This window comes from Phoca vitulina, unplaced genomic scaffold (genome assembly GCF_004348235.1).
Source record: "Phoca vitulina isolate PV1807 unplaced genomic scaffold, GSC_HSeal_1.0 scaffold81, whole genome shotgun sequence".
NCBI lineage: Eukaryota > Metazoa > Chordata > Mammalia > Carnivora > Phocidae > Phoca > Phoca vitulina.
Window position 1 is genome coordinate 1348828 of NW_022589784.1, and position 18132 is coordinate 1366959.

General features: G+C 61.4%; 1 protein-coding gene across 1 annotated transcript in view; it reads right to left on the reverse strand.

The window, feature by feature from the left end:
* Nucleotides 1-1814: 1814 nt before the first annotated feature.
* Nucleotides 1815-18132, reverse strand: part of MOB3A (MOB kinase activator 3A) — a 16611-nt gene continuing 293 nt past the window's right edge. Inside the window, exons 2-4 of the mRNA XM_032394952.1 lie at nucleotides 9177-9722; nucleotides 5628-5830; nucleotides 1815-2985 (exon numbers count right to left, since the gene is read on the reverse strand). Of these exons, the coding sequence (XP_032250843.1) occupies nucleotides 2956-2985; nucleotides 5628-5830; nucleotides 9177-9597 (654 nt within the window). The 5' untranslated portion in view covers nucleotides 9598-9722 and the 3' untranslated portion in view covers nucleotides 1815-2955. The remainder of the gene's footprint in view (nucleotides 2986-5627; nucleotides 5831-9176; nucleotides 9723-18132) is intronic.

An 18132-nucleotide genomic window follows, 5' to 3' on the forward strand; every position in this document is an offset into this window, starting at 1 on the left:
CCAACCCTGGCATTCTACCTACATCCATGACCAGCGGTATTTGTAAAGATTTGACTAGAGAACTGTCACCAGTAAGTGCTGCCGACAGCCAGGAGCGATGTGTCCCATGCTGGGCCCGGCCTCCCGCAGGGCCCTGCCCCGCATCAGCCCAGCCCGCCCCCACGTGTGGCCCCACTCTGCCTCTCCCCTCTGTGGTCAAGACGGGACCAGTACCATGTTCCCAGACTTAGCCGTCGGTTGTTAGGAACCGGGGAGGATTTGAACCGTCCCTGCCTTGACTTTGCTTCCGACCAGGAGCGTCTGGGGATGCAGCTGAGCAGGGCTCTTGTGACTGAGAAGCTGAGCGGTTCTCACTGTCCTCGGGGGCTCGTGGCTGCTACGCTGGCCAGCGTGGGTCTAGGGATAATGCTGCCCCCGGGGGGAAATTTCCAGTAGCGGGGGCTCCTGATCTCAGAGGGCTCAGCAAGCAGCCGCCGAGCTGCAGAAGAGCGCTGTGTCATGTCCACTGGAAGGACAGTCCCTCGTGTGCTGGCCGGGTCCCAGCAACACGGCTGCCGCCCTCTCCCACCCCCTCCCAGTCCGGCGCCTGTCCCCCATCACCTCTCCCGGCTGGACAAGTTCTGGGGTGACCCGCCCTGGGAGGATGAGTGACTCTGGGCATGGAGGGAGGAGTCCCTTGGGGGCTGGCCTCTGACTCTGGCATTCCCAGTAGCCCAGGGCAAGGGGTGCCAGGCCTTCTGTGGGCAAAACGTTTCTTCTAACAGGGGTCTGAGCCTCCCACGGCCGCTGCGACAGGTCACTGCCAACTTAGGGCTTAAAACCACATGGACTGATTCTCAGTTCTGGGCTCAGAAGTCCTAAAACCCCCGAGTGGGCAGGGCTGTTCCCCCCAGGGACCCCTGCTCCAGCCTCTTCCTGGCCTGCGGCGCCCCCTCCATCCTCACCGCCAGCAGCGCTGGGTCTGCCCATCTTTGGGACTCCCACCCTCTGCCTCCCTCTCGTGAGGGCCTCCTGAGGACGCCGGGCCCCCCAGGAACCCAGGGTCACCCCCTCCTCGGGCGCCGTGACAAGGTCCCTTCTGCCACGTGAGGGGACACGTCCCAGGTTCCGGGGGGGGGCCAGGATGGGGACATCCTTGGGGGACATTACAAATAATAACAGCTCCCAAATTCTTAGCGGGTTCTGGAAACTGTTGTGGTGCATTTGCAAAATCAGCGGGTAAGGAAACAATGGCTTCTTGAGGTCTTTCCAAATAACGTAATTGCTGAGAGGCGGCTCCCCTCGCGTGGAGACGGTGCGCCCTCTAGGGGCAAGCAGCCAGCCCTGGCCCCAGGCCCCCGCCCCACCTGCTCCCATTTTGCCAGAGTCCCCAGCCTGGACCCCTGAGAGGACGCAATCCGATCCCACTTCCCACACAGAAGAAAGGGCTCTCAGGGTGCACGAATCAGGTGCCCCCAGCCAGAGCTCGTTGGCAGGAAACCCCTCTCTGGTTTCGCTCTCCTAATCTACTCCGCACAAGGGTCGTTTTCTGGCTCCCTCTCGTGCACAGCAGAAAGGCACGAGTTAAAATCGTGTTTAAGGGCCGGGAAAAACGCTCAGACAGAACAGAAATGGGAGAGGGAGCATGTGCCTGCCTCAGTTTCTCAGTTCTGACCTCCCCACCCAGGCTGTACCCCATGGAATCCTAACCCCACCGATTCTGTGCATCTGTTTAGCCATTTGGGGGCACTCTGGCGAGCCACGAGCCCTCAGCTGGTGGGGACAAGGGCACCCCGGGGACAAGGGCAGGGACATGGCCCAACACCAGGCCCTGAGGCCAGGGAAGTGGAAATGACAAGCGGCAGACGCGGGTACAAAGATGGCACAGTGTATTCTGATGCTCGTGCGGGAAGAGCCGTGGGCAGGGAGGGTGGAGAGGAGTCCCTGCCACCTTCCCTGACCTGGCTGCGCTGTGGGGACAGCCCACAGCCCTGGGGGACACAGTGGTCACGGTGCTTGGCCGAGGTTTTGCACTTAAAGGGAGCTACATTCGATCGGAAGGGGCCTCCTCGAGCTGGACCCCGGGGGTTTCCAGAAGGACTGAGGCCAAGGTCGTGTTAATTGCACTTGCTGGCGTGGGTGATGGTGCTCCTCACTCCTGCGAGCACCCAACACCCAGAGGTACTCCGAGCCGGTGCGGTCCACGCTGGAAGGGTGCCACGGAGAAGGCCACTGAGGACGCTGCGCGTGGGCGGGGCGCAGGCACAGGCAGAACGGGCTCCAGGGGTCACTTCAGCGTGGCCCCAACGGGGCCCTGGCCACCCTCCCAAGGTCCACGGGAGACAGCGCTGGGATTTGGGTCTCGTAGCCATGCAGGGCCACGCAAACACAGGGCTTCCACGTAAAGCTGGCAGGCATCTGCAGAAAGGCTAAGTCCAGCTCATCATTTGGCGAAATTCAAAAGGTTCCAGCCCGGGAGGGGGTTCCACGGGACAGTCATCCTGTGATATTCATGAGGGAGAGGGCTCACACGGAGAAAACTCCAATCTCCCACGATCCATGAAGGGGCCCAGGAAAGCTGGGGAGCAGGTGTGGGGTCCCCGTGGTGCGAGTCGTGAAGCGGACACGGGGCCCCCGGGCGCTGGCTGCACGCGGCGGCTGGTCTGGGCCGAACCACAGAGCAAATGCTAGTGGTTCACAAAGTGCATGTGCCCAGGTGCTCAACACGCAGAACCACGGAGTTCAAGTTCGCCGCCTGTCGAGGAGACGGGCTCAGGATGGCCGCGTGCAGACCCACGGCGCTGCCCACCGGGATCGGGGAGGACTCCACCCCGGCGTTCAGTGCAGCCTCCACGGCACCGAGCTCGCCCGCTGGCTGGGCTCTCTATAAAGCACAGGTCCGTGTTCTGGAGCCGTGGCCCTTGAGCGCGGGTGTCCCCTGGGCACGGCCTCGGTGGCTGCGGGCCCGAGGGGCTCTCAGTGGCACATCCGTGCGGTCATTTCTCTCTGTTAGGAACAAGCAGGATGTCAGGTATCAACACAAGAGGGACGGAAACCACACACAAATGATCCGGTAAAGCAGGGGGTCCGGTCTCCAGGGGCCCGCGGGCCTCACTTAACGCCAAACCTTACAAACAATGCGACAGTAACAGTGCGCTGTGGGCCCGGGGCGGCACGCCTCCTGGGAAGGGCCAGAGAGGCAGTGTCCCGGCCCGTCGAGGGAGCGTGGCCCCAGCAACGCAGAAACGACTAACTGCCTGCATGCCAATAAAACTTTATTCACAAAACCAGGCGGTCAGCCCGGGGCCACAGTGTACTGATCCGTGCCTTCTACAGTCGACTGGACACTGCAAGGAAACTTCCGGAAAGCAGCCTTGAAGTAAAGGTGAATACTATGATACCCTTTAGACCCGGTGATGGCAGCCTCGAGAGTCTGGCGCCAGAAAGAACTCGAAGCACTGGGCGTCTGGGGGGCTCCGTCAGTTACGCGTCTGCCTTCAGCTCAGGTCATGACCCCAGGGCCCCGGGATCGAGTCCCGCATCGGGCTCCCTGCTCAGCGGGGAGTCTGCTTCTCCCTCTGGCCCTCCCCTGCTCTGGTGCGCACGTGCGCGCTCTCTCTCTCAAATAAATAAAAATTTTTTTTTTTAATTTTTTAATTTTTATTTATTTTTTATTTATTTTTTTAAGATTTTATTTATTTGAGAGAGAGAGAATGAGAGAGAGCACATGAGAGGGGGGAGGGTCAGGAGGGTCAGAGGGAGAAGCAGGCTTCCCTCTGAGCAGGGAGCCCGATGTGGGACTCGATCCCGGGACTCCAGGATCATGACCTGAGCCGAAGGCAGTCGCTTAACCAACTGAGCCACCCAGGCGCCCACGACATGTCTTTATTTTCTTTTTTTAAGATTTTATTTATTTATTTGACAGAGAGAGACACAGCGAGAGAGGGAACACAAGCAGGGGGAGTGGGAGAGGGAGAAGCAGGCTTCCCGCTGAGCAGGGAGCCCGATGTGGGACTCGATCCCAGGACCCTGGGATCATGACCTGAGCCGAAGGCAGACACTTAACGACTGAGCCACCCAGGCGCCCCAAATAAATAAAATCTTAAAAAAAAAAAGAAAGAACTCTAAGCATTGATGTGGAAGAAATGACAAGGAGATCAAGGCACTAAGTTAAAACAAAAAGAGAAAAGCAAGCAGATCACAAAACTGCAGGTTCCAATTTGCAGTATTTTGTAAGTAATACATGGATGGAGGTGACCGTCCCATAAGAGTACCCATCGTAAGGCGAACAATTCACCAGCATTCACAGCCACAAGGGCGTGTACCCTTCGTCTATCCAGTTCCAGAACATTCCACCGGCTCAGAGTAACCTCCTCCCCATTAGACATGCCTGCAGTAACTTCAGCTCTGGGAAGGTCCACTGACGGGCAGAGCCTGCGAGGACCCAGAGAAACTGGGAAAGGCTGTGTGAAGAGTAATTCAACAACTGTTGAAAACTGGGCAAAAATAGAGTTCAAAGACCTGAATCAGTGGAGAAATCCACAAAAAACAAGAAGAAGAAAAAAAGCCCACATGGGAGTCCTGGGGTCACGCAAAGGAAGCCGTGGGGACCCCCAGAGTGATGATCGCAGTCCCCTAGCAGCCAACCCGCAAGCCCAGGGCCCACTGGCCCTGGAACATTCTAGCATTTCTGCGCTTGGGGAGATCCCCACCCCCTGGAATGGCCCTGGGGGGCTCTGAGCACCGGCCTCACCGGGACCTCCTGGGGGGGGGGTGTTCTCCACCCTTGTCACCAGTGGTGGTGGCAGCTGGTGGGTACTTGGCAAGCAGCCACCTGCCGCCTCTGACCTCACAGGTCCCGCTAAAAGCCCACAGCAGTTTGGGAGAGCGGTGGGGGAGGGGCCCCAGGGAGCCACTCTCGCTGCCTGAATCGCCCCATCTCTGGGCTGGGGTCGACACGGCTCCCGCTGCAAACCCACAGCCGGAGGGCGGGTTCGAGGGTGCCGTGGGCTGGGGCGGGGGCTGGGGCGTGCCTGCCAATGGGGATGGGGCTGCGTCTGGGGCGATGGAATGTTCTGGAACTAGAAGGCATGGTGATGGTTGTAGCACCTTGTGAATGTATTAAATGCCACTGAATCATTCAGTTCACAACGGATGATTTTAACTTATGTGGAGTTTACCACAATTAGAAATAAATCATTGCTTGCTCTCCGGCCAGGCAGTGAGGACGCGGGCAGGGGAGACGGGGATGCCCCGGGCCAGCCCCCCAGGCCGCTGCTGTTTACGGCACTGGAGACCCCCCCAGTGTCTCCCACAGGGCAAGGGGGGCAGCCGCAGGAACCTCCCCGGGGAGCCCCCCAGGATTCAGGGCCTCTGCCTCTCGCAGGGGCCGGGGTGTTCACATGGGCAGCCACATCCCCACCGGGCCCGCCAGCAGGAGCAGGGAGCAAAAGGAACCCCAAACCACCCCAGCGGGTGGGTCCCACGTGCCGGGAATCCGAGTGGCACCCCCTCCATCTGCGGCCACGCCCAGGGTCGCCGTGTCACAAACTTGGGCCCAAATCCGAGGAACCCACCTGGGCTCACTCTGTCCGCTCCGGGCTGCCCGGACCCAACGCCCCCCACCGCCCCCCCGCCGCCCCGCTCACCAGCGGCTCCAGCTCCTTGGTGTCGATGAGGCCGAACTCCTTGACGAAATAGTAGAAGTGCTTGTAGCAGGTGTTGACGTGAGCCTCGGAGCCCATCTGCGCGATGCGGTCGAAGTGGTGGATGTAGACGTGCACGAACACGCGGAACAGCCGTGACAGGATCTTCTTCACCACCTGCAGGAAGTTCTTGGGGAACGGCGTGCCTACACACAGGGCGAGGGGCTCAGGCAGGCTGGCAAGCACCCCCACCCCGGGCCCCGGCCTGCGGCCCTCGCGGACCGGGGACGCCCTCCCACCGCGGAGCCAGGACCGCAGGGGACACGCCGGTCACACGCCTCCCCATGGGACCCGGGCCCGCGTCAGAGCGGGCAGCGCCCCCTCCCTCCCCTTCCCTCTGTGTCCGCGGGCCAGGGATCTGCGAGCCCCACCGCGGGTTCTGGGCCCTGGGCGTGTATTTCTAGTTAGGCTTATTTCTCCTAATAAAATGGGGCAACCCGTAAAAACGTATTTTTGCTGTCTGACATCTTTCACTTGGTGTATTTCTCCCCACCTTGAGCGCGTCTTTGTAACATCACCTACGTTCGAGCGACGACACAACTTAACTGCGAACGTGCACACGTTGTAACTCCTACTGTGGGTTTAATGCTCCGTTTTTCCTGACTGTGGTGAAATGCCCCTATGGGGGGTCCCCGTGCCGGCCCCCCCGGGCGCAGTCTGCGTGTTAGGCGCCCCCCCCGGCCCGAGCACGTGTCTGTCCCACGGCACAGCCAGGCGCAGCGAGCACCAGCAGGTGGCTGCCGGGGCCTGGGAAGAGCGTGCGAGGGGCCGCGGGCTAACAGCCGGGGGTGCACACGGAGATGCCGCGGGAGGCTGTGTGCCCCAGGCGCTCGCTCGCGGCACCTGGACGGCAGTGAGCATCGGGGCGCACGGGCCAGCCCCCGACACGGCAGAGCCCGCGCGGCTGCTCTCCAACTGGGGCAGGCCTGCCGGGTGTGGAGCCGAGGGCAAGCGGGAAAGAAAAGGCTCTCCGTGAGCTGTGCGGGACGGGTCTGCCGGACCCCTCCTCGGTGTCTGGGCCCAGGTGGCCTCTCGGCCCAGAACAGGGGCACTTGTCTTCAGTCGGTGCTAAGCATCTCTGAATGGTGACCAGGGCCCAGTTCCTGGGCCGCTAACCCCGTGGAAGGTTTGCTCGGCATCACTGAGACCTCTGAGTTTTCCCTGTCACTCGACTCTGCAGAGATGAACCCCAACGGTCGTCCATGAACCCACATTTGTGGGAACCTGAGGAGCAGCTACTGTCCTTGCAGACCCCTGAAGGCCACGTGGTGGGAGGTCCCCTTGGGGGGTGGGAATCCCTATGCACTCGGGTCCACGACTGGTGGATAAAATGGTATAAGCTCAGAAAGAGGGTCAAGCCCACGGGAAGCAGAGAAAGGCGGGATGGAATGCCTGGGTCAGCTCCAAGCCTACACGGGGCCCGGGTCCGACGCTGACGCTGCCCCCTCTGTGTCCCCCTCCCAGCTGGGCAGCCACCAAGGGCAAGCCTGGGTGAAGGGGGAGCCCGGCTGGGACGGGCTCAGAAACGGCCGCTGCCCGGGCTTGCAACGATACTCACACAGGGCGCGCCTGGCCCACCGCTTGCTTTTATAAATGAAGTTTAATGGGGGCACAGAGCCACCTGTTTGTTTACAAATTGCTTCTGGGGTCTTTTGGCCTACGGTGCAGATCCGAGTGGTCAAGACACAGACTGGCCTGTGAAGCCGGAGAGGTTCACCATCTGGTCCCCATGAGGACAGGTGTGCCCGCCGGTCTAACATTAAGAGCACAGGCCAGTGGCTGGAGGCCTAAGTGGGTGGACCGGTGTGAGCAGAACCAACACGGGGGCCGGCATGTGACGTGACCCGTCCCCTCTGCCAAGCCACACATCTGACCCTGAGGCGTGCCCAGCCACGATTCTCAGAAGCACCACAGACAGGAAGCAGAGAGACACGGCCGCCTGTGGGAAGCACGTCCTTCTGGCCACCTGGCTGGGGTCCTGAAACAGGGCCGGCAGGTACGGCCCAGGCCAGGCCGGCCCCCCGATGTGAGCATGTAGGAGAGGCCAGGGGTGCTGAGAGCCCGAAGAACGGCGGCCTGGCCTCAGAGTCCCGCTGGACGGCCGTGTGGCACCTGCCCAATTCCTTTTCTCTGCCTCTCACCAGCATCCAGTTTGGTAAACTAGGGATTCACCTTCCATGGGCGAGGGGCAGGCGCGGCGTCTCACGTTCTGGGGTGCTGACCCCTGAGGAGCTGGTGGGACTTGCGGGGATTCTAACGAGGCGGGGAGTCACACGACGTGGACTCCGGGCTGCCCCACGGACCCGGCAACCTGATGGAGGGGCCACTGGGAATCCCAAGTTTGGGGAAGGACGAGTCTGGGGTGGCTTCTCCCCAGATGGTCCCTGAAAGCCCTCTGCCAGTGTCAGCCCTTTTCCGGTGCAGGCAGCGAGGGGGCGCCCCAGGGGAGAAGCTGGAGCGGGTGCAGAATGGGCCGGAAACCTGTCTGCCTGACTGGTGTTCCGGGACGCCATGTCAACGCCGATGGTGGCAGTGAAAGCCACGTCTGCGGGGAGTCTCCCAGTGCCACCGTCACAGACTACCACCAGCTCAGCGGCTTAAACAACTCATGCATCTCTCACAGTCTGAGTCCGTGTCACCGGGCCGGGGTCGAGGTGCCGGCAGGACCGTTCCTCTGGAGGCTCCTTGCTTCCTCTGGAAGCTGCCAGCATTCCTAAGCTCACGGCCCCTTCCTCCTTTCCCTGCTGTCAAACCACCTTCTCCTCTCGCGTGTCCAATCTCCCCCGCCTCCCTCTTATGAGGACCTTGTGATGACATTCAGGGCTCAGCAGGATGATCCAGGGGCATCTCCCATCTCAGGGTCCTTAACTTAAAGCAGAATGTGTCCCCCACACGCAGGCACGTCCCTCGGCCAGGAACAGGAGTGAGGTGCCCACACGCACGGCCCCGGGGATGGACCCCAAGCCCACGACGCTCAGGGAGGGAACCAGACAGAGAAGGCCACACGGGGTGTGAGTCCACGTGGGTGACACGCACAGAACAGGCTCATCCACGGACGGGAAGGGGGCTCGTGGGGGCCGGGGCTGGGGGGGTATGGGGAGGGACTACTCTGGGGAAAGGGATTCCCTGCAGGTGATGGAATGTTCTGGAATTAGATAGTAGTGAGTTGCACAACTCAGTGAATGTACTAACAACCAGAGTGAATGGACCCCGAGGACACTGGGCTCAGTGAGAGCAGCCAGACCCTGAAGGACACAACCCACAGGACCCCACTCCCAGGAGGTCCCCAGAGGAGTCCCGTCCACGCAGACAGAGAGGAGAGGGTGGGAGCCGGGGCTGGGGTGGGGGTGGGGATGACGGCTGATGGGGACCAGGTTGCTTTCGCGGTGGTGGAATGTTCTGGAACTCTGCGAACGTATTCCTAAGCGCCACTAAACCACACACTTTAAATGGCCTGGCGCCCCCCATGGCCCTGCCCGGCCCCCGACTCACCGACGTGGGTGGGGAAGAGCTCCTCGTTGTTGATCTGCACCTCGATCCAGTCCATGAGCAGGTCCATGTAGCGGGGGGCCGACAGCGCTGTGGGCTTGCGGAACTGGTGCTCGTCCTGCCAGCGATACTCGTACTTGGGGCCGCCCGACATGACCGGGCAGGACTGCTCCGTGCAGCCGTCGCCGATGGTGCCGTAGATGAGGTTGACGCGGTTGAAGAAGTCCACCACGTGCACGGCCACCCAGTCACTGAGCTCCTCGCCGGGGGGCAGCTGCACGGCCACCTTCAGGTCCAGCCCCGCGTTCAGCGACGCCTGGGCCTTCTTGTGCAGCTCGAACCGCTGGGTGCCCGGCTCGAACTTGCGCTTGGGGCGGAAGGTCTTGTCCTTGTTGAAAACTTGCTTCAGGAAGGGGTTGGACATCTCGGCGCCCTGCCCGGTCAGCGCGCTCCCTGGCGACGCCCTGCAGAGGGGCCCGGGCAGGATGTTCGCGTCAGGCGGCAGCCGAGGCGACGGAGATTCGCTGGGCCCCAGGCCCTCGCTGAGTCCTGCAACACAGAAAGGGGAGGACCTGTCAGCTGTTTCTGGAGACCCCGCTCTGGAAGCACCAGGGGGCCGGACCGGGAGGCTCCCAGGACTCGCGGTTTTCGGTTTCACCAAGACGGCACCAGTTCCTCCGTGGACAAAATGGTCCATGGCGGGTCCCAACTGCCTCAGAGCAGAAGACACAGAGACAGCTCCCGACAAGCCAGAGCTGGAGGCATCTCCCCCGTGCCCGGAGGCTTTCTCGTACAGCGGGACGGGGTGTGGAAATCCGCACAGAGGCTAAGGGGGCCGCGGCGGGTTCGTGGTGGCCTCTGTGCAGAGAGGCCCACGTCCCTGGGACCTACAAACGGGACCTCATTTGGAGGAAGGTTCTTTGCAGACGTGATTAAGGATCTTGGGCTGTGCTCCTTCTGGATCATCCAGGTGCCCCTAGTGTGATGACAACTGTCCTGGTAAGAGGAGACACAGACACGTGGGAGAAGGCTGCATGAGGGCGGAGGCAGGAGCGCCGTCCCCACGGCCTCTGAAGGAGCCAGCCCTGCCCACGCCCTGGCTGGGGCACTGGCCTCCAGAGCCGAGAAAGGATAATTTCTGTGTTCCCGCATTGCACCCAAATCTCCTCGTTGCATCGGGGCCCACCCTAATCCAGGACGCCCTCGTCTTGCTGCCCGATGACGTGTGCAAAGACCCCATTCCCAAAGGGCGGACATGAATTCTGGGGGGACACCCTCCACCGCATTGCCCGTCTCAGAAGCCTGGACGAGCCCGTCTGGGTCTGGCCTGTCCAACACGGGACCACGGCTCCCGGGAGCGTGGGCAGGGCAGGGACAGCGGCGGCTGGGACAGGGGAGGCCGGGCGCCGAGGGGCCGGCGGGGTGGGGGTCTTGGCAGTTCACCAGGCACAAGGCACTGAAGGGGAAGTCTGCAGACAACGGAGAAGTGGAAGGACCCGCCGGTGGCCCCACTCCCCATCGCACGCCCTGCGCCCAAGTCACCGTCTACGTTACAGCAAATGCCTGCCTGGTTTCTCTCTGCTTAAACTGTGGGGTTCATCCCTCTGATTCGGGACTGGCTGGTTGTCAGGCGGCCCGCCCCTCCAGCCCCAGCACGCTGCTGCAGCAACCCACCAGACCTCGGGCTCCTCGCAGCCTGACTGCAGAGAGTTCTGCAGGTTCCACATCTGGAATGGGACTCCTGGGGGCTCCTGCCTCTCCCGGCTTCTGGAGGCCCCCACCCTCTGCTTCTATGGGACGCCCCTCACCCCCTGGACCCAGGGTGGCCTCCGCAGAGAGTGCCCGGCTCGATGTCAGCACCTCGGCCAACGGCGGAGCGGAGCGAGCGTACGCGGGGTCCCCGGGACGAAGCTGTCAGGCTGACAACAGGGGCACCCGGCTGCCAGCAAGCGTGCGGTAAGAGCTTCGTCCCGACTGCCACAGGCGCGGCTCCCGAGAGCCGGTGCCCCTCCACGCGGGAAGCAGCGGCAGTGTGCCCGTGCTCCTTCGCCTACTCGGCCGACACCCTGTGGCCAAAGGCCAAGCTGGCCCCCCACGCCGGCGATGGCGTTCCAGACGCCACACGAAATGTGCCAATGGCTTAAACCGGTGCTGGGGCCGGACGACTGCCCCCGCGGCTGTGCAGACCCACGGGGTGCTTGGGGCTGAGGGACCGCAACACTCGTGCAGGGCCTCGAGAGCTGGTCCTCCTGGGGTCACCGAGGGGTGTGGGGGCCGGATGGGAGGCGGCAGCAGAGATGGAGCGACCCCCCCCCCCGCCCCGCCATGGCTGCCCAACCTGGCCAGCGTCGGCCTCGCCCTCGGTGTGTCCCCGGGACCCCTGCTCACAGGGCTCAAGATGGCCCGATGTGCCCTGGTCAGGGGAGAGGACGTGGTAGGAAGAATAAAGGCCCCAGAGACCTCCCCATTGTGGTCCCGGGACCTGGGACGTGTCCCCTCACGCGGCAGAGGGGACCTTGTCACGGCCCCGAGGTGGGGGTGACCCTGGGTTTCCAGGGGGCCCGGTGTCCTCACGAGGGGGAGGCAGAGGGTGGGGTCCCAGAGATGGGCAGACCCTGTGCAGCTGGCAGTGAGGATGGAGGGGGGGCCGCGGGCCAAGAAAAGGCCGGAGCCGGGTCTCCCTGGAGCCCCAGGGGGACCAGCCCTGCCTGTGCCATTTTGACTGTGACCTCCAGAACCGTGAGATGACAGATCCGTTTTGCTTTAGGCCATGAAATTTGTGGTCACTTGTTACAGCAGCCCCGGGAACCCTGAGGAGCCAACAGTCCCAGGCTACGCAGGGCATCATAACGAGCACTGGCTAGAGCAGCTGTGAGCGACATCAGCCAGGCCCTGGGTACACGTGGGCCCGAGGCCTCCCCTTCTCTGCGCTGACCGGCGAAGCCCGACCACCTTCTGGGCCCAGCTGTGCAGCAAGGGTGCTGGGAGGTCCGCTCAAGGCAGCATAAACCATGCAGAACACCGGAGGTGAGCATCAGGGACGGAAGAGCTGGCCAAGGACAATGGGGCCAGAGGGACGGGAGAGACCCCAGCGAGAAGGGGAGGGAACCACCACTCTCCATGAGAACGGCTGTCACCACGAAGGACAATCACCAGGGCCCATGAGGACACGCAGAAATCGGACCCCTCATGCGTGGCCGGGCGGAGCCTAAGACGGGGCAGCCGCTGGGGAAACAGCCCAGCAGTTAGACGGGGCCGCCTCCCGGGTGCACCCCCAAGACAAGTGACAACAAACATCCACACAGAAACTTACACACTTCGCAGCAGCACAATTCGTGATCATCACCCCAGGGTGGAAACAACCCAAACGTCCATAGCAGGTGACGTGTGAACAAGCTGTGTCCCCCACGCACCGGAGCGTCCCGCGGCCGCGAGCAGGAGCCAGGCGCCCACACGCGCAGCCCTGGGGACGGACCCCGAGCCCACGACGCTCAGGGAGGGAGCCAGACACGGAAGGCCACGCGGGGTGTGAGTCCACGTGGGTGACTCCAGGCAAGGCCCGCTCTGAAGCAAGAGGGACGTGGGGCCGTGAACACAGGTGCTTTCACCTGCTTCCCCACGGCCGCTCCTGTCACTTCCTGCTGCGCCCGCTCCCGGTCGGGCACTTCCTGGCCACCCTCCGAGGACGCGGCAGCCACACCGAGCAGAAAGGAACACGGGCCCGGACCGGGTCTGCCCCCTGGGCCCTGCTAACATCGGGTGTCCCGGGCGCTGTGGGGGGTGAGCAGCACCCCCAGTCGTGAGGACACCGCCCAGTGCCCCGTGGGGGCAGAGTCAAAGATCCTGCATTAAAGACAGTGACTCGGCGCTACCGGTTAAGGATTAGCTCTGACACCGGACAGGGAGGACCTGGAGCTCGAACCCGGGGCTACGTGGGTGGAGCCACCACCCTTTCTGCCAGGACACACGCCACCATGGCAAAGCAGCTATCCATGAGCCAGGTGTCCATCGGTCTCACCCCAAAGTCAGGGCCAGCTACCCCCCGGGCCGGGGCCGCTCCCCTATTGCACCCCTGCACACACGGGTGGGGGTGCTTTCCAGGTCCCCGGCCCGGACACAGGCCCAGGCACTCAGGGCCTGGGCGGTGGGAAGGTGGCACCTCGGAGCACAGGGCGCAGCCACACTCGGCCCCCTGCAGCCCAGGGCCCCTCCGCACCGTGGGCGGGTGCGCTGGACAGGCCGGTGGGGACCCCGGGCCCACCTGTGACCGATCATGCCCAAGCAGCCTGCCTACCTGCCCCGGTGGTTAATCCGCGAACTTGGCCACCCTCAGGCCACCCTGGGTGCAGGTCAAGAGGCAGCAACCCCCTGCGGGCCGACGGGAAGAGCAAGTCACCTGTGCCCCCGCCGCCTGACAGCAGGGCTCGCGTACTTCCTCACTCACGGTCTCATTTCAACCTGCAAACATCCCTCTGCTTGAGAAGACGAGGTGGGGGTTGCGTCCTTCGTCCGGCCGGGCTGGGGCCACCGCGGCTCCTGCCGAGCGCCGCCTGATCCCCGGGCTCCTCACGTACCCCGCAGCTAAGCTGCACCCAGGCAGCAATCCCAGGACAGGGGAAAGGCACCCGCCACTGCCCCGCTGTTGGGGCCTCTCGGGGTGGCTCTGGGAGCTTGGCCTGCCACCACGTCACCTGGGGACCCGCGACCCGCACAGAAGCGGGCCGTGTGGGATGGGAGGGGGCCTCAGGGGCACGACAGGGTCCGCGTGCCTCCATGCCAGGGACCAGACGCGCACCAGGCCAGTTCTGGAAGATGGGGGGAGGGCTCACAGGCCTCATGCTCGCTCTCTGTCTCCTCCCAGAACGTGCGAGGATTTTCTGCAAAACTCCCCTGATGGGCAGAATTCCCCTCACATGCAAAGGGCTTTCTATGGGGACACACGCGCCCCATGGCTGAGGGCTGGCCAGCCACCTCAGCGTGCCTTTGCCTTGAGAGGCGCCGAAGGAGGCGACCCCCCCATCGCCAGCCCCCAGCCCTGGTTCCTGGCTCTTCCCAGACACATCCGAGGACGGCGCAGGGGAAGGTGGGACGGGCTTCTGGGGGTTCAACGCTAAGGGCTCCGCTGGTGGCCCAGGTTCTTCCCTCAGACGAAAGTGGGCGGTACTTAGAAACTTCTAGACCGATGAAGGTAAGATGACAAAACTCCCCAGCCCCAACACACAGCCTCTTCCCCCTCTCTTTTTCTGAAAACCAAACAAAACACAGTTCCTCCAAGCAGCTGCCTTGCATGACCCTCCCGAGGAGGTGCAGCGCGGCCCCTGCCACTTCCTTCCGGTGCGTCCACATCCTGCCTCAGCCGCGGCCGCGCCCTCGCTCCGGGGACACTGCGCTGGAGCGGGGGGTCTAGACGGACAGGCCCCAACCGCACAGGTCGGCCCCATGTGTTCTAGACCAGCATGCAGACCCTGGCTCCCGGCCGGGCAGCCCAGTGTTTGGCTAGAAGATGCTCGAAGCCCAAGGATCAGTCCTGCCCAAGAAGGCCGCACCCCAGAGCTGTCTTCCACCACCTAAACGTTGATTTTTAAATATCAGCACTGCTCCCTGGGCGGGAAGCCACCTGCCGTCCTGCAGGACTCACAGGAAGGTGGCTCCAGCCCCCCACCACGGGGTGCGGCGTTCTGTTGGCACTTGGCCCTCATGTCTTTGCTTCTGGGGTGAAGTTCCCCAATTTGTTTTGTAGGAAGGCAGGAAGTGGTTTGCTGAGACCACACCAGGCCAGGTGCTATCAAGGGGTTCTGCGTACTTCAGCCCTCATGACAACCCTTTTATTTTATAATCAGTTGTGACATAATTCACGTACTGTAAATAGTATACAATTTTAAAGTATACAATTCAATGGCTTTTAGTAAAATCAGAGTAGAGCAAACATCACTACAATTCTAGAACATTCTCATCACCTCAAAAAAAACCCTGTGTCCATCAGCAGTCACTCCCCATCCGCCTGTTATGGGTTGAATCGTGTCCCCCAAAACATACCACTGGCACCTGTGAATGGGACCCTCTTTGGAAATTGGGTCTTTGCAGATATAAAGATGAGGTCACACTGGATAGGGTGGCCCCAGCCCGATGACAAGCATCCTTATAAGAACAGGGAAATCTGGACGCGGACACATGGAGAAGTGGGCCATGCGACCACAGCGGCAGAGAGGGGGTGACAGGTCTACAAGCTGAGGGGCGCCTAGGATTACCTGGGACCCCCAGAAGCCGGGAGAGGCAGGAAGGACGTCAGAGTCAGAGCGTACAGCAAATAGGAGGGGGGCCTGGATGCGAGCCCAGGCGTCCTGTGCCTCCCCCCTGTGCCGCACCAGGGCGGAGGGAGCGCTGGGTGCACACGGGCCCGCACAGACTCTACGCCTCCCCCTGTGCCTCCTCCACCACGGGGACAAATATTGAAATATGTTTGACAAAACCACGTCACCTGGGGGACAGCCAGCGAGCTGGCAGGGATGCCGGTGTCAGCTCGGGAGCTGCGCCTCTTCGCGAGGCCCCCCGCCTGTTTCACCGAGCAGAGGCCTGCACGTCAGGAAGGGCAGGGCATGAGAAGCAGAGCCCCTCACTGCCGTCCTAACACGGACGCCCCCACCGGCTGTCCAAACTTCCTTTTAGCATCAGGATACTCAGGACCTGCACTTGACTCTGCGAAGACCCTTGTCTGAAGGGGATACTGCGCGTCCACAGCAGGCCAGGCCCGTCCACTCACGGACTGCACTCTCTCCAGGGTGCTGTGCCCAGTGCCCAGCTCCGCTGGAGGTCTCCCTGGGGCCACTCTGCCCCTGGAGAAGCTGGGCCACGTCTGGGGACCCCTGGGGTGCTCCTGGTATCGAGCACATGGGGCTGGGGAGGCTGCTCATCCCCCACAGTGCCCGGGACGCCCCCGCACAGAGTGACCCCGTCACAGATGTCTTATTTTGGACTCAGGAGACGCAGAAGTGCCTGTCTCCTTCCCAGAATCTGGTTTCTGAAGTTGGATTTGCCTTTTCTGCTTAAGCAATCTGAACCTCAAAATTCTAGGAAATCAGGAACAGGGCTCTCCAGCTGGGGCACATCTAAAACTTCCCCGAGTAAAAGCCCAAGCTCTGAGCCAGCCGCTTGGGGAATTTTTGTTAAAGCTCCATTTTACGAAGCACTGGAGAAGGGAGAACAGCTCCCGGAAATATGATTAATAGCTGACTTTTCACTGAGCTGTCTTGGCTTGGGAGCGTCTGTACATACGAAACAAACGGACTAAAATTGTTTAGAAAAAAAAGTTCAGGAACTGGACTAGCATTTCTGAGAACTCCCTGAGGAAGTAAAATAACCACTTTTGCTTCTGCTGAAAGAGAGAGAGAGAGAGAGAGAAGGGAGGTGTACCTAGAATTCAACTCGCCAGGTTACTTGGGGCGCCTGGTACACAAACACTGTGCTCATCAGCTTTTGAGAGACGTAAGGATGAAAAGGACGTGCTCTCCCTGGAGGGAGGTTCAAATAAAAACTATCGAGCCAGGCAGAGACACGGAGGAACCTCAGCGGCACATCCCTGGGTGAGAGCAGCTGGGCTGAGAAGGCCGCACACCGTGTGGTTCCGGGTCTAGGACGTTCTGGAAACCGCAGAACCGCGGAGGCGGAAGGAGGATCTGCGGTGGCCGGGGTGGGGGAGGGTGATTGGGCGGAGCACGGAGGGTCGGCAGGGCCAGGAACTGCTCTGTGACACGCTATGATGGTGGATCGCTGTCCGTGACATTCGTCCAAACCCACAGGGTGTGCGGCACCGACAGTGAGCCCTGGTGTCACCTGCGGCCTGTCGTTCATAATGTCCCAGTGTTGGTCCGTCAGCTGTCACAAACATCGGGCTCTGGCGGGGATGCTGGTCATGGGGGAGGCTGTGCATTTACAGAGAGAGGGGGTCTGGGGGAACTCCACCTTCCACTCTGTTTTGCTCTGAACCTCAATTTTAACAAAATTATAACCAACCCTAATTCAATTACAATACACCAAGCATTTGGTTAAATCCTTGAGTAGCTTACCCCGTTTAAGAATTAACTAAAGCCACAGAAAACAATGAATCCTGTGAAATCAGGAACTGGACTGACATTTGTGGAAAGAACGTCACAGAAAACACTAGGAATATAACATGCGCCATGGGCAAGATCTCAAACTTTCCAGTAGCTTTGCTAAAAAGCGAAGAAGTGCAAAGAAACAGGTGAGGTTACTACTAATACTGTACCATATTTTACCCAGGAACCCCAAAATATCATTTCAACACCTAGCGGATACAGAAAACGTTATGGACATTTTGCCTTTTTTTTTTTTTTGAAAAAAGAGACACGCTCTGTGTCTGGGACTTGGTGTGTATGTGGTGCCCCCAGCACATCCCAATTTGGACAAGGCCCGTTTTAAAGGGCTCTCGCCGCACGTGGCCTTCGGCTGCGGCACCCGCCAACTCAGCTCTGCTGGGGTGAGCGAGAGGGGCGCCACGGGGGGAGATGGCCCGAGCAGGGTGCTGCAGGAGGTGGGTGCCTGCAGGGGGGAGTGGAGGGGCAAGCAGGACATCCACTTGCTCTGTTCTCACCCGTAACCAGTAGACTGGTTCAGTGCGTTCTGACAACGGACCCCGACAGGTGGCCACAAACACGCGGGGACACAATTAGTCCTTAGCATGTCAACTGGGGACCTCCGGGGAGGCTGCAGTGCACTGCCCTGGTGTTGGCCGGGGGTGCGACCTTTGCTATCACTCCAGGCTGAGCCTGTAAAATGGGCTAACAGCCCCAAACTTTATGTGTGGTGGAGGCGGGAAGAAGGAAGCGGCTGGATGGGGCCATGTGTCACAGAACCAAGTCCAAAACCAGCAAGCGCATCTGCCCCTTGGGAGAGATCCGGCCTCCCCGCCGCCCGCGTTCGCCCCTCCCGAGCGACCCGGCCT